The following is a 14,758-nucleotide window of genomic DNA, read 5'->3' on the forward strand; positions in this document are numbered from 1 at the left end:
CCATCTGATGGCTCTGCAGTTAAGTTTGAAGGCTAGTGAGAAATTTAAACAGTAATACAAACAATTAAAAATGGTGGGTCATTAAATTAAGATCTAAAATGACTTGAAAGCATAATGCACAGAGGACCAAGTTTCTTTTATACTCATGTGATTAATATTTTTGGCTTCTTAACTTGAAAGGACTTTATTACAGCTAAATGAAATGAAAGAGTTAAAGTTGTCAGTCGAGGTGACAGTAAAAGCAGAGGTCCAATTCATGGCTGTTGAATACTTTGTCAACACTGAAATATAATAGACATGACATGGGAAGCAACACAAGAGGGCAAGATAATCACTTTTAAATGATGAACAAGTCAGCATCTGATAGTTAGCAGGAACCAAGTAATGGAGGGGAGGGGAGAAACAGGGTTACTATAGGTTCTTGGTCACAGTTAGCTTATCAAAATATAACAAAGCCTCTACAGTAAGGTACATAAATATATACCAATAAAATTTGGACATATTCCTCCAATTTGTAAAACCTACTTTGAAAGAATTGATGGAAGTTAGGTTTCTGCCCAGAATAAAGCTGGGAAATTATGTTATTTTTGTATGCCTATTGCTTAGAAAGACTTAAGTCTTCACCAAGCAGAACAAACCCATAACTGAGTTTTCAGAGTGGAGTCAAAAAATTGAATGTAATGGACGGAAGGAACTCCAAACATGAAACTTAGATTTTAAGCAAGATTTTTTGTGTGCTGAACAGCAGACTGGGTTAGCAGGACAGAGGCCAGGTACGTTCCTCCTCTTGCAGGATTTGGGAGATAAGGGTCACCACTAGTGTCCCTTCTGACTTCACCTGTGAGAAGTGCACCCAACTCCAGCTCCTCAAAAACTGTGTTGGGGAACTGGAGCCAGAGCTGGATGAACTCCGGATCATTCAGGAGGATGAGGGGGTGATAGATAAGAGTTACAGGGAGGTGGTCTCACCCAAGATATAGGTGAAATGTAGCTGGGCGACTGTCAGGAGGGGGAAGGGAATAGGAGGACAGTGCAGGGATCCCCGTGGCCATTCCCCTCATTAATAAACATATCACTTTGGATACTGTTGGCGGAATGGCCTACCAGGGGAGTGCCATAGCAGCCAGGTTTCTGGCACTGAGCCTGGTTCTGTGGCTCAGAAGGGAAGGGGGTAGAATAGGAAAGTGATAGTGGTAGGAGATTCAATGGTTAGGGGAACAGACAGGAGATTCTGTGGCACCGAGCGAGACTCCGAGATGGTATGCTGCCTCCTGGGTGCCAGGGTCAGGGATGTCTCAGGTCTTCAGGATTCTTAAGGGGGGGAGCAGGCAGAAGTTGTGGTACACATTGGTGCCAATGACATAGCTAGGAAATGAGATGAGGACCTGAAAAGTGAATATAGGGAGTTAGGGTGGAAGCTGAAAGCCAGGATGACCAGAGTAGTAATCACAGGATTACTACCGATGCCATGGGTTAGTGAGGCTAGAATCAGAGAGAGAGAGAGAGAGAGAGAGAGAGAGAGAGAGAACACATGGCTACAGAGCACAGAGCTGCTGTAGGAGGGAGGGCTTCAGGTTTGTGGATCATTGAGATAGCTTCTGTGAAAGGTGGGACCTATAGAAGTAGTACAAGAACTGGTGGGGTACCAATAGCCTAGACAGGAGGTTTGCTAGAGCACCTTGAGAGGGTTTAAACTAGTTTGGCAGGGGTGCGCGAACCAGAGCTACAGGAGGTAGGGGAGGTCCTTAATGAATACTTTGCTTCTGTATTCACCAGTGAGAAGGACCCTCATGTTTGAGGATTGCACGAAAAAGGCAGGTATGCTCGAACAGGTTGATGTTAGGACAGAGGATGTGCTAGAAATTTTGAAAAACATGAGGACAGATAAGTCCCCTGGGCCAGACAGGATGTACCCAAGGTTTCTACAGGAAGCAAGGGAAGACATTGCTGCCCCTTTGACAATGATCTTTGTATCCTCACTGTCTATTGGAGTAGTATCAGATGATTGGAGGGTGGCAGATGTCATTCCCTCATTCAAGAAAGAGAATAGGGATAATCCTAGGAATTTCAGACCAGTCAGTCTTACTTCTTCGGTGGTCAAATTATTGGAGAAAATTCTGACAGATAGTATTAATGAATATTTGGAAAAGCACAGCTTGATTAGAAATAGTTAGCATGGCTTTGTGAAGGCCAGTTCATGCCTCACAAACCTTACTGAATTCTTGGAGGATGTAACGAAGCAGTGGATGTGGGGTACAGGCATTTGATAAGGTTCCACATGGTAGGTTTTCAGAAAGTAAAGCATGGGATTCAGGGAAATCTGGCAGTCTGTCTTCTATTGGACAGGTAGTTTCGAATCCAGACAGTGGTAGTAGATGGAAGGTATTCATCTTGGAGCCCAGCAACCAGTAGTGTTCTACTGCAATCTGTTCTGGGACCTCTGCTCTTTGTGATCTTTTTATAAAGGACGAGAAGGATGGGTACGTTTGCCGATGACAGGAAGGTTGGAGCAGCTTTGGACAGCGTGGAGGGCTGTTGTAGGTTACAACAGGACATTGACAGGATGCAGAGCTGGCCAAAGTGACAAGTAGAATTCAACCGATAAAAGTGCTAAGTGATTCATTTTGGAAGGTCGAATTTGAATGCAGAATACAGGGTTAATGGCAGAATTCTCAGCAGTGTGGAGGAACAGAAGGATCTTGGGGTCCACGTCCATAGATCCCTCAAAGTTGCCACCCAAAGAAGGCATATGGGGTGTTGGCTTTCATTGGCAGGGGAATTGGGTTTAAGAACCGCAAAGTTCTGCTGCAGCTCTATAAAAGTCTGGTTAGACCACACTTGGAATATTGTGTTCAGTTCTGGTCACTTCATTATAATAAAAATGTGAAAGCTTTAAGAGAGAGAGCAGAGGATGGTGCCTGGGCTGGGGGCAGGCCTTATGAGGAAAGGTTGAGGGAGTTAGGGCTTTTTGAGAGGTGACCTGATAGTGTGAATAGTCAGAGGCTTTTTCCCAGGGCGGAAATGACTATGACAAAGGGACATAATTTTAAGGTGACTGGAGGAAGGCATGGGGGAGATGTAAGAGGTAGGTTCTTTACACAGAGATTGGGGGGTGTGTGGAATGCACTGCCAGCAGTGGTGGTGGAGTCAGATATTTTTGAGACTTTTAAGCGATTCTTGAATAGGCACATGGAGGATAATAAAATGGAGGGCGTGCAGGTTAGTTTGATCTTAGTAGGATAACAGGTTGGAACAACATCATGGGCTGAAGGGCCTGTACTGTTCTATGTTGGACAGGGGTTAATTAGCTAAAGAAAATTCTGAATTGGTTTAAATTTTGACCAATCATCAGAATCGAAAAGAAAACCAATGCTGCCTCCTATAGCATTTTTGCTTGCAAATGTAGGTAAATAGCTCAGAAATCATACACAAGTGAAGCTTAACTACATGCTGGTGGAAACACTGCAAGAAATTGACATCTAGCATAGATGCTGTTATTCATTCTGAAGCTGTAAGCATCACTGACAATGCTGGCATTTATTGACCGTCACCAGCTGCCTTCAAGGTTCTTAAACCACTATAATCCAGTGGCTGCAGGAACACCCACAGGACCAGGATTTTCACCTAGAAACACAAAACAACGCTACATTTTCAAATCAGAATGGTGAATGACTTGGAGGTGAACTTGTTCCCATTTTTCAGCTGTCCCTGCCCTAGACTGAGGTGGTCAGGAGCTTGGAAGATGCCTGGTAAATTTCTACAGTGCATGTGTAAATAAGACACTGCAACACTGTGTTAGTGGATGGAGTGAATGCTTACAGATATAGTGTTATTGTCTGTCGTCAATGGTGTCAAGCTTCTTGAATGTAGTTGATTACACTAACTCAGGCAGAGGGGGGTGAATGCCATCACACTGACATACTTTTTAGTTGGTGGATAGGCTTTGGGGAAGTCAACTAGTGAATAAGCAAAATTCCTAGCTTCTGATCTGCCCTTGTAGCAATAACCCTGATACTCATTGTCCAATTCAGTTTCTAGTCAACACTAGTGAAACAATTGGATAGATTGCAGAAAAAAGCAGTAAGAACACAAAGTTTGAAATTTCATGTATCAAAAATCAGAGATATTGACTAATATATTTAAATGGGGTTCTAACTGTATGTAGTTACCATGAATACCAACATAAGTATGAAATGTCACTGTAATAGAGAGTGAGCAGAGCTTAAAGATGGAGTGGCGTGCTTTAGTTCAGATATTTGCAAATATGAGCAGCAAATAAAAACAATGGCACTGCACTTGTTTTATTGACATTTGCTTGGTCCTTTCACAATTTCAATACCACTGCTCATTTCTGGGAAAATAAAATTTCATACAATTCTCTTTTATATAAGTATATTGCACATTGATTTTGGTAAACTTTACTAGTTCAACATGGTCCTGTATAATAAACATTTAGGTTTTGAGTAAATACTTTGTTTCTTATGAATTGAAGTTTGACAATTAACCTTACCAAGGTGTTTTTGTTTTAAAAAAAGATCAAATGCGCTTATGTCCTCTAGGTCACTACACCCAGATTGGTCAATTACATAAAAAAGGTGTAATATAAACAGAAATCACCTAAAATGTTAAAATCTTCAACATTTGGCACCTTCATTGCACATTTAACCAAAGGAAGATCCCACTACCTGGATCTCTCATGTTCCCTGATCAGGCTCATTCTTTCCTCAACCACACAGAAGAAAATAGACAGACCACTCAAAACCTGTAGGAAATTGGAAATTAAAGGCTGAATTTTGGTTGACCCTGCACAAACAGCAAACAAACAAAAAAAAAACACAAACACTGCTGGACAAACAAAAAAGACACAACCAAATATGGCAGCATGTAATTTCAGAAGGATACAGGCAACTACAGGTAATGTGAAATCATCCTTCTAATAAATGAAGCTCCATGTCGATTCAGTTTCTGGGTCAAACATTTCTGCAATTCAACGAGGAAACCATCAATAACTAGGATTTGTTCCAGCTGGAAGTAGAAATATTTCATATGTACAGCAGGAAAAATTGAAGGTCCTTAGATGAGACATGCAGTACTGGAGAAGACCACGCGTTTGAGACATGATTTCACTAATTTTGGTTCCAAGTCTCATTTCAGTTCAGATAATGTATACCACCTCCTATTTGGAAGTTAGAGAGAAAAAGAGCTACTGAAATGCAACTCACTATTGCACAACTGGAAATACAGCGGATTAAATGAAGCACAAGCAGCTCCTTAAGCACTTGGTCTGAGAAAATGCTGTCACAAAATGTCAACTTGCAGCATCAGCAAAATTTGGACCTTTTGTTATAAAATGATAAAGATGGTTGTGAAAGGTGCCGTATAAAACTGTCTTAAAAATTGTTTGTTATATTCCCTTTGACCAATCTCTGCACCCCATTACGACTTCTTTGTCCATGCACATGGTCATCTTGAAACTATGAATTTGTGTTTTTCACTTCGAATATCAATTGCCAGCTTATTAAGCACAGGCAGGCAGAGTCCAGGCTGCAGAATCAGTCTCTGGATTGGGTTCCTTCTTCCATTGTCTCCTCCCTTCTGTCGAAATAACTTGATTCTAAGCCAGTAGTCTATGGAAAAGGTTAAAGCTGAAACTTCCATGGCATTAAACCCATGCTGAAATTTCTCAAAGAACAAAAATGCATGCACAAAAGCAAAAGGGTGCCCTGATTTACATATACAAAGTAGATCAGGGAGTAAGCGACCAAGTCAAAGTCTGGGAAGCAGTATTAAAAACTGTTCTACACTTTGGTGAAAAGTACGATACATATTTCATCACAATAGCCTAACTTGTTCATCCCTATCCAAAGCCAATTCACCAGATACAAAGACACGAAATGCATTTCAATAAATGCCCATCTGAAGATTCACTTACATCATATAAATCAGACACAGATGCTCTGAAAGTATCTTGACACTGAATTCAGTCATACATGCTCAAGATTATAAAATCGAAATTGCTGAAGTCTTAACTGAGGACATACAAACTACCAAGAGTGCTAAAAATATCCCAAAGAAGTGTACTCCATCAAAACTAAATGGCAACCACTTTAAGATGATGCATTGGAACAAAAAAAATTATAAACTACCAGGGAATGAAAGAATGCCAATTAGAGTCCCCAGACAGAGCTGTACTAATGTGGAGGAGGTACTGAGCAAAGTTCAACAAACATTGCTGCCCTTCTGTAGTTTTGGGACCAAAACACCATAACGGAGTCATTTTTATATTATTTACACAAGACAGATCATAAGGAATCATTCACAAAAATGAATCAATTATCACTGGTGAATAGACTCAAACAAGGCACACTTGATCATAAGCGCTGCAGTCCAAAACGGCCAACCATCTAACGGGCAAAGCATGTACATCAGACATCATGCGTGTCAAGGCAGATTTGATGTTCAGACAGGATGCCATGATCCACTTTTGTTGAAAGCATAAGGCACATTAGGCAAATCTAGAGAGTACAATTTCATCCTGATATTTGGATCCCCTGCACCCAAAGACTGGACTCCTGGAAAAATACCCAAAAACATGTGAACAGTCTTTCATAGGCCAGTCACCATTTCATGGTTCCCATGAAGGTGCTGCACTTGCACTAGTATAGCTATGCATTCTGAAATTTATTTCAAATCACTAAACATTTTGGGGTAAATTATACAAATATTCAAACACATTTAAATGCATAGTATAAGCCGTCTTGCATTTTATACTTTCCGGAAGAGCCCTGTAGTCAAACAATTAATCCTATGCCTTCACAGAAGACACTAGGCATCAAAAATTACTTACTCAAACAAAAAAAATCACCCTTGCATAAAAGCAAAGGTATAAAATGTAATATCACTATTAGAGATGAAATTACATGTCTAGAAATCTTTCGAGAGGTTGTAAAAATCTTAATAAATAAATGTCGATATATTTGTACACAAAATAAAAAGTTGCATAGTTGAAGAACAAGTCCCTGCCAATTCAGCGATGAATTCTTTCTGAGGTTGGTTTAAAGAAGGCCCACCATCTGGTCAATCTGCTGCATGTAAACTCCTTTTAATGGAAGTGCATATCTCCGCTCACTGGGGACTTTGTTGCACTGTGGAAACATTTTTAAAAACAATAAATTATACCATCGTACTAGCCAAGGAAATTATCCTCATGTAATATCAAGACAGTAGTGGTAACAGGGGAGGAGGAGGAGGAGGAGGAGGAGGAAAAAAATTTGTATGTTCAGAGGCAATAATAAAACACAAAACCCCCTGGCGAACAGAGAAAGATTTAGATCTATGATGTGAAATATCAAATCATGACCCAGAGAGAAAAATAACATAGGCTATTTGAAAAGCTACTCAAGGCATTTTATTACAGCACATTACTTGATCTCAGACTGGAGACTATCACAATGTCAGTTTGAAAAACGATGTGCACTATACAGAAAACAAGAGTTCATTTAATTTCCAAACAGGTGCAATCTCCAGTCTTTTATTTTACTTACATTAATGCTGGAGTTAGCAGGTTTGTGGTCCAGCACTCCAGAGTTATGGGCAGTGCCTTCTTCCTCAGAAGATACATCTTCCCAAAGCTTTTCTCTGAAAAGCTTGTCTACTGGCAAAATATGGCCCTCCGTTGTGAAAATATATTTGCTCCCAGATCTGTGCAATGGGTTGTCTTCATCAAATAGCTGATTGTACAGTCAAAAGGAAGACAGATTAAAAACTGGTTCCTATCACAAAACAATCACTGGAAGCAACTTGAACAGAATCTTATTTGCATTGCATGGGAGAAATGGCTCAGCTGATTAAAAATCTTGATTTATTACAATGAAGTATAACTTCTGCAAAGAAGTGTCAGGTACCAGAAGGACATCTATTACACATGGAGTACATTTGGATTAAATTTCCAAGCTAAAAAGTACAGACATAGATGGCTATTGAGGGTTGGAGTAAATAAAGACAAAAACAGTTAATTGGTGCTAGGCTGGGAGTTGTTTGAATATTGGAGGGATGAACATTGATGGATCAAATGTCAATTTCTAACATTAGCTTCCTATGGTCAGACTGAGTTTTTTTTAAAAATATATACTTGAACATTCATGACCTGGTGATGCATCCTGGATCAGAGAGACATATAATCTAAATTTACGAATGAAGAGCGCTCTGGAATGTTTTGTTATGTCAAAGATGCCACCAAAATTAAATTTCTGCTTTGGACTTCATTTATTTACATTTAAATGCCACTAATTGCTTCGAGGCCTTCTGACTCCTTCTGCTCCAATCTTGAAACTTATTTTGCAGCACCAAACCTGTCTATATTATTTATGTAGATTCAAACTCAAGACACCTCACACAATAATTTTTCCATCCTCACATTGAGAGGTAGCCCTTCTTTTCCCTCTGTCACTTAACCTTTCAGCTAAGTTAGCATGGTTTAACGTTAGAAAGTTTGACCAGAGATATTGAAAAGGCAGTGGGCTGTGGCATAATTTGGCTCTCAGTCCCAACTAACATTCTTGGATAGAGATGGGGGAACGGCTACAGAGCTCAGAAAACTAACTCTCATTACTCTCAGAAGGAAAGATTATAGACTGGGAGACCAAGTACTAATAAGGATTTCAATCCTGTTTCCCCACTTCATAAATTTCAGAATTATGAAATTTTACAGCACAACAGGAGGCCAATTAGCTTGTCTGTTCTTAGAGTTAAACTCCACATGCGTTTCTGCCCTTTTCTGATAATCTTGTAATTAATTTTCTATTTATTCATCTCATTTTCGTTTCAAAGTCACCACTGCCACTCAGTTGCAGGCAGTACCTGCCAGATCACACACTACACCCATTTCTTCAAAAGCCAGAGGAAGCACAGTACTTGAATATTTTTCAGACAGGGTTTGATCGATGCTTGACTAGAAACAAAGTAGGTAGAAAGATGGAAAATCTGATCAATAATGTCCATATAGAATGGCAGACCAGGCTGCAGTGGCCTATTCCTGCACTTTCATATGTGTGTGTGCATTTAAAAAAAAGTGTCAGGTAGATAAAATGTTTTCTTCCATACATTTGGCTGTTACATTAAAAATGATCCTTTTATTTACTTCATCAAAATATGATTGAGAACCTGTTACATCTCCCCACTTTCACTTTATCTAGTCTCTTTATCTTGTTTTTATTCTAGTAATTCATCCGTGCTCTCCAACTTGACAGTTTGCAGACGTTACCCAGAACTGGACAGCATTTATCAGGAGCATCGTTAATGATTTAATATAAATTCTTGCTTGAGTACACTCGGATTTGCTTAATAAAGTGAAGGACCCTGCATTTTAAAACAAAAAAGACTGCCACTTTCAAAAGTTGTTGTTGTTCCTGCACCTCATTTAAAACTTTACCATTTAGATAATGTTTCCTCTCATTCTTTCTAACACAATGAATTACGTTGCAGTGTTTAATTAGATCTCCAATCCAGGTTACTTAAAATAAAAGAGCTCAAGATACAGGTTAACAGTTTGCACCCTATTTCAATTAGGTCCCATCTATGTCTGATTTTATCTGAAGACCTCAGTTGGCCCTGGTTCCCGATATGCAATACCACAGAAGACAAATTAACAAGCAATGCATACAAACAGGCAGTAGCATGCAAACCACCAAACTATTCCTGCTTATCCTGCAGGATGCAGCTTTGAGCCCGAGGTGAGTCATTATTCAGTGCAGCTTCACATCAAGATACATCCTGAAAGATCATACCGATATTAACAAATTGATTTTAAATGATTAATTTCACTCAAAAATATTTATAGAGGTAACATACCAAATATAAATATTTACAGGTTTCACTGAGAAAGAAGCTCTCCATTCGATCCTCCTTTGACTTGTCTATCACATGGTGAAGCGTGGCATAACCACATCTATTTGGAAAGAAAACAGTCAATTCTAACTTCAGGACCAGAGTTCAGCGAGTGTTTAACAAGATAACAAGATCTTTAATACTAGAGTAAGTCTTTCGGGGTGACAATCATGGTAGTTATAATTTCTCTGATAATTTCTTGTACTGAGACTATTTTTATCTTGACTATCTACAGTAAACAATTAAACTTGGGCCAGAAGTAAATAGGGGACCGAATGTGCCCCTCCTTTCTGTAAAATCTGTTTCTATGCTTTTCACATATCGCCTGGTCACATAATACAAGCTGCCTGCCAATACCCAGAAGACTCTGGCCCCAAGATAATCTTAAAGGCCAACCTAAAAGGGGTTGACAGAATAATTTATTTTCAAACTAAGTTAAGTTACAAAGTGTGCAGTATCAATAATCATTTTGACAGATGCCATGATAGAAATTCTCCAAGGTGCCTAAAAACAATTATTTCCATATCCAATTATAGCTACTCAGTGATGATTGTACAGGACCTACAGTTTTGTTCTTTGAACTAACCAAGTGAATGATGACAAAATTAAAGTTAACAACCTCAGATAAACTCTAGAAATGCATACAATGCTGTTGTCCCCAACTCAATTTGCTTGGTACAAAATTAACTTGTAACAGCAACACACAATTATGACAATAATTCAGACACAAACAATTCAGACACAAATCAAACAAATTGGAAAATGGTCCCAAACAGAGACATTAGATAATGCAGATAGATCAGCAATTGTTTTCTGAATCTTCAAGTGTCACTCAGACTGTTTTTGGAAATATAGCCTTTGGTTTAGAAGTGCTACAAAAGACATAAAACAAATAGATCCAACGTAGCAAATTTGTTGAGAACAATAGTGAGGTATATCAAGGTGCTGAAATACGAAAATATAACCAAGTTTTATATAACTTAGGACAATGATTCAATTCTTACATGGATCTTATGTGGTCCAATCTTCATTAACTATGAGATGGAATTGCACAGCCTCAACTTCATTAACTGTTAATAATGTGACGGTACACTTTGCCAGTTAACTGGAGGGAGTCTGCAATTAACCTGGACGAGCAAAGACATAGCTGTGTATTGGACTATGGCTAGTTAACACTACGTAGGATGCAGCCACTAGACAGGGTGCATGATCTCACCGTGTTACAACCATGTGAGGAGGGTTGATATATAACCCCTCTTTCCAACCTCCTCTGCAGGGTGCAAAAGTTCTGTTCCTTTTAGTACAAGCCCATAACCATCTCTAATAAAAATGCAATTACTGCAAAAAGCCAATTACAAAGTTTCCTGGAGTGAAGAAAAAAAGCAATATTATCTAACCTCAAAAAAAATACAATGTCAAGCATATGTACACAAAATACACAAAGTTAAAAGGGGTTAGCGACCAGTACAAAAGGAGGATGAAAGGTTTGGTTTATAGTCATAGAATCTCTACAGTGTGGAAACAGGCCTTTTGGCCCAACAAGTCCACACTAACCCTTTGAGCATCCCACCCAGATCCATTCCCCCCATAAGCCACCTAAACTACACAGCCCTGAACACTACAGGCAATTTAGCATGGTCAATCCACCTAACCAGCACATCTTTGGACTGTGGGAGGAAACCAGAGCACCCAGAGGAAACCCATACAGACATGGGAAGAACATGCAAACTCCACACAAACAGTGACCCTAGGTTGGAATTGAACCCGGGTTCCTGGTGCTGGGAGGCAGCAGTGCTAACCACCGAGTCCTTCGGAAGTCCTTGACATGTATGGTTTCAACATAAGATAGTTATTCAGTCTTGTACCCTCTGAAGTGGCAATTATTTTAGTTGACCTTTGAACTCTGTTCTCATTTTTTTTAATCATTTCTACCACCAGACACTTTCCATTTGACAGGCTAAATAAGCACTTTTTCCAGATGATTCCAGTCACAAATCCATCTCTCCAACTCTGCCAAAAGCGGATGCCTGAAATACAGTTGGTTTATGTACATCAATGCTAGAGTTCCTTGCTTCCAAGCTTGGTAATGGCACACTAGCATTCATCTACAATAAAGACACGACAGGTAGAAATCAAAACAGGAGATGAGGGTTTCTTCATATCTGACAGAGCTGTCACATTTTAACACCTTTTAATGAAAATGTTAATTTCAATTCAGATGAATTTTTATGAAACCATTGTGGTGAGCTGATTTCTGCAGCTGTTTTAAGAATGAGCATTTTCTTTTTAGTCTGTGAACAACTCAGGTGTTCACATCAGTAGTCCATATTTCAGCACCAAACTATCTGGATGGCTTTAACCATGTTAACTATTAACAGTCAAACTGCAGAATGGTCATTCATGTTTCTGAGGAGGTGGTAACATAGTTGCCAGGATTAATCAATGGAATGTCGAAACTAGCCAGCAAGAATAACAATCTTCCGTACACGGTAGAGCCACAAGGGACATAAATGAAATAGCGCTTACAGAATAAACCATGGCAGATTATAACTAAGATGTACTGTGCTGCGCTACTGTCCAGAGACTAAAAAGCAAAATGCCAGTCTTAATTCTATTAGCGTTTGCTTGAATGCTGTGTACAGTTGATTCTGTCAAAGTCCAAAAGCCTTTATACATAATTGGCATTGCTAAGTTAAATCAATATGATAAAGTGGAGGCAAGCATTACTGATACAAAGTGCCTACAGGACCTCAGTTTCTTTTTCCTTCCAGCTTTACATATTTTGAAAGGCCGCCAGTTTCCCCACTGTATAAATCATGCATCTGAGCGAACATCCCCTTCTCCCAAACCCAATTGTTTGGAAGAATCCAGCAAGAAATACAAGGGAAAGTTATTTTGTCAATTTCAGTAAGCCTTTTCACCCACGCCTTAAAGATTCTAGACAATGGTGTTGACGAGAGATACAAAATTTGTCAGCATTAATAAGAAAGCCTATGCCCATAGAATTCAGTATGGAGAACTTTGAAAATGGACTCAGAGCAACTCTGGACTTTTAAATTGGACAGTGTTGCATGGATAGAATACAAAATCATAGATATATTGCAGCACTGACCTGACTTTGGTGTAATTCTCCAAACTCTGGAGGATATCCATTCCCACATGTAAGTAGAAAGGGTTTTTTGTTGCCTGATATTAAACAGAAACAAGTGGTTAGCAATCGAGGATATCAAGTACAACTAATGCTCACATTCCACAGCATAAAAATCAACTGAATGCTTGAATACAGCATTTATAGAATAGTTTAATAAATAACTTTGTAATGAAGTATATGTTATACAATTAAAGTACATTACTGCTCTGTGCCTAGTTGGCTATTCTGGTTTTAAAAAAAGTCAAGGGATACTGCAGCTGACTAAATTCAGCATCCTCAAGCTAAATCATGGGTACGTGGAGTAGTACCCCAGCATGTGTTGAAGTGTTGGACAGGACAAGAAAAAAAATAAAAAATTTGTAGCTGCCTGTAGTTGGTTTCAAACCAAAAAACAAAACAATTTCTCCCTCACAGGTGCACGAAACCAGTTTAATTAGATTTAGCTGAAAAGCAGTCATAAACAGACACCTATGGGAACACGAAGGGATGAAGTTGATCATAAGCATGAATTATCTGTAGATAAACTTGGACCAAGAGATAGGTACCGTCCTTCAAAGGGATGCAATTAGGTTCCTCTGCACTACATAGAATCTATCCCACGCAGAACATTCCATGTCTGACTGTACAGAACTGTAGAAACCACATCCTGCAAAGGATCCAGTCGCGACTTCTCATGACTGACCAAAAGCCCAATTTCTGGAGTCCAGGCTGGAAGCTCAGACTAACCATTCGTCCAGACACTGCTACACATGAAAATCCTGCAACACAGGTATGTAGCTATTACTGAAAGGCTCTCTGCTAAGACACTGGAAGCCTGGAAAAGTCAGGACTGAACAACTGTTATTTTCTGTCCCACAAAATGTTTAACTACTGAAAATCATTGCTTCCATTAACATCAGCTACCATTTTCATAGATTCTTTTACTATTTGTCAGCCTATGCCACAGTCTAGAGAAATGCTTATCCGAACATCTTCCAAAATTGAAGTAAATATGGGGACAAACAGAGTCAAGCAAAGGATTCACAATCAGCTCGTGTCCATTATAAATTGACTAGTTGTGAGACTAAAGAGTTACATTCCATCACTTGAACACTTGCACTGTAAAAACAAGGAGATGAAATTCCAAACCAGCAAAGAACCCCCAACTGACCACAAGTACTGAGCTGTGGTGGGACATGCTGAAATTGCCATGTTGGTTTAAAATTACCTATTGTGCTAGACCCTTGGGCACATGTGGAATAGCAACATGGAATTCAGGACGTCATCAAGCATATCAATTGAACCTAAAGATTCAAGTGAATTGCCACATTAGAAAAAATTTAATGCCAGCCAAATGGGTCAGAAGAGGACTGACAGTTAATGGATGGCCATGACAGAAGAGCTAGATCCTTGAGTGAACCACATGTGCAAACCCATGGAGGACATGTTCAGCTCAGTGTGTTAAGTCAGTCTTGTTCAAAATTCTGGCACCAAATAAATCCTAAGGCCAGAGGTAAACTGGCTAAGTGGACATTATGTTCACAAATACATATCTCATGTCATACCTGATATAGAAGATAAGTGGATTCAACTAATTCAGGCCTTAGTGGATAAAACATTACATCAGGTGCTTGGAGCTGCCAGTTATACCGCTCTGGAAGAGCTCCAAAGCGTTTCCATATCGCATAATAAAAGGCATGAAGACAAATGGCATCTTCTACATCACCCGTTAAAACCTGAATC

At 39.4% G+C, this 14,758-nt stretch overlaps 1 protein-coding gene across 2 annotated transcripts in view; it reads right to left on the bottom strand.

The window, feature by feature from the left end:
* Positions 1 to 4,293: 4,293 nt before the first annotated feature.
* edem1 (ER degradation enhancer, mannosidase alpha-like 1) overlaps positions 4,294 to 14,758 on the bottom strand; it is a 39,972-nt gene continuing 29,507 nt past the window's right edge. For both annotated transcript variants that reach the window (XM_048547614.2, XM_048547613.2), the window contains 5 exons: positions 14,581 to 14,751; positions 12,998 to 13,071; positions 9,850 to 9,946; positions 7,545 to 7,730; positions 4,294 to 7,145 (listed from right to left, as the gene is read on the bottom strand). In XM_048547614.2, the coding sequence (XP_048403571.1) occupies positions 7,056 to 7,145; positions 7,545 to 7,730; positions 9,850 to 9,946; positions 12,998 to 13,071; positions 14,581 to 14,751 (618 nt within the window). In that variant the 3' untranslated portion in view covers positions 4,294 to 7,055. The remainder of the gene's footprint in view (positions 7,146 to 7,544; positions 7,731 to 9,849; positions 9,947 to 12,997; positions 13,072 to 14,580; positions 14,752 to 14,758) is intronic.

Source organism: Stegostoma tigrinum, chromosome 11, assembly GCF_030684315.1.
Source record: "Stegostoma tigrinum isolate sSteTig4 chromosome 11, sSteTig4.hap1, whole genome shotgun sequence".
NCBI classification, from domain to species: Eukaryota; Metazoa; Chordata; class Chondrichthyes; order Orectolobiformes; family Stegostomatidae; genus Stegostoma; species Stegostoma tigrinum.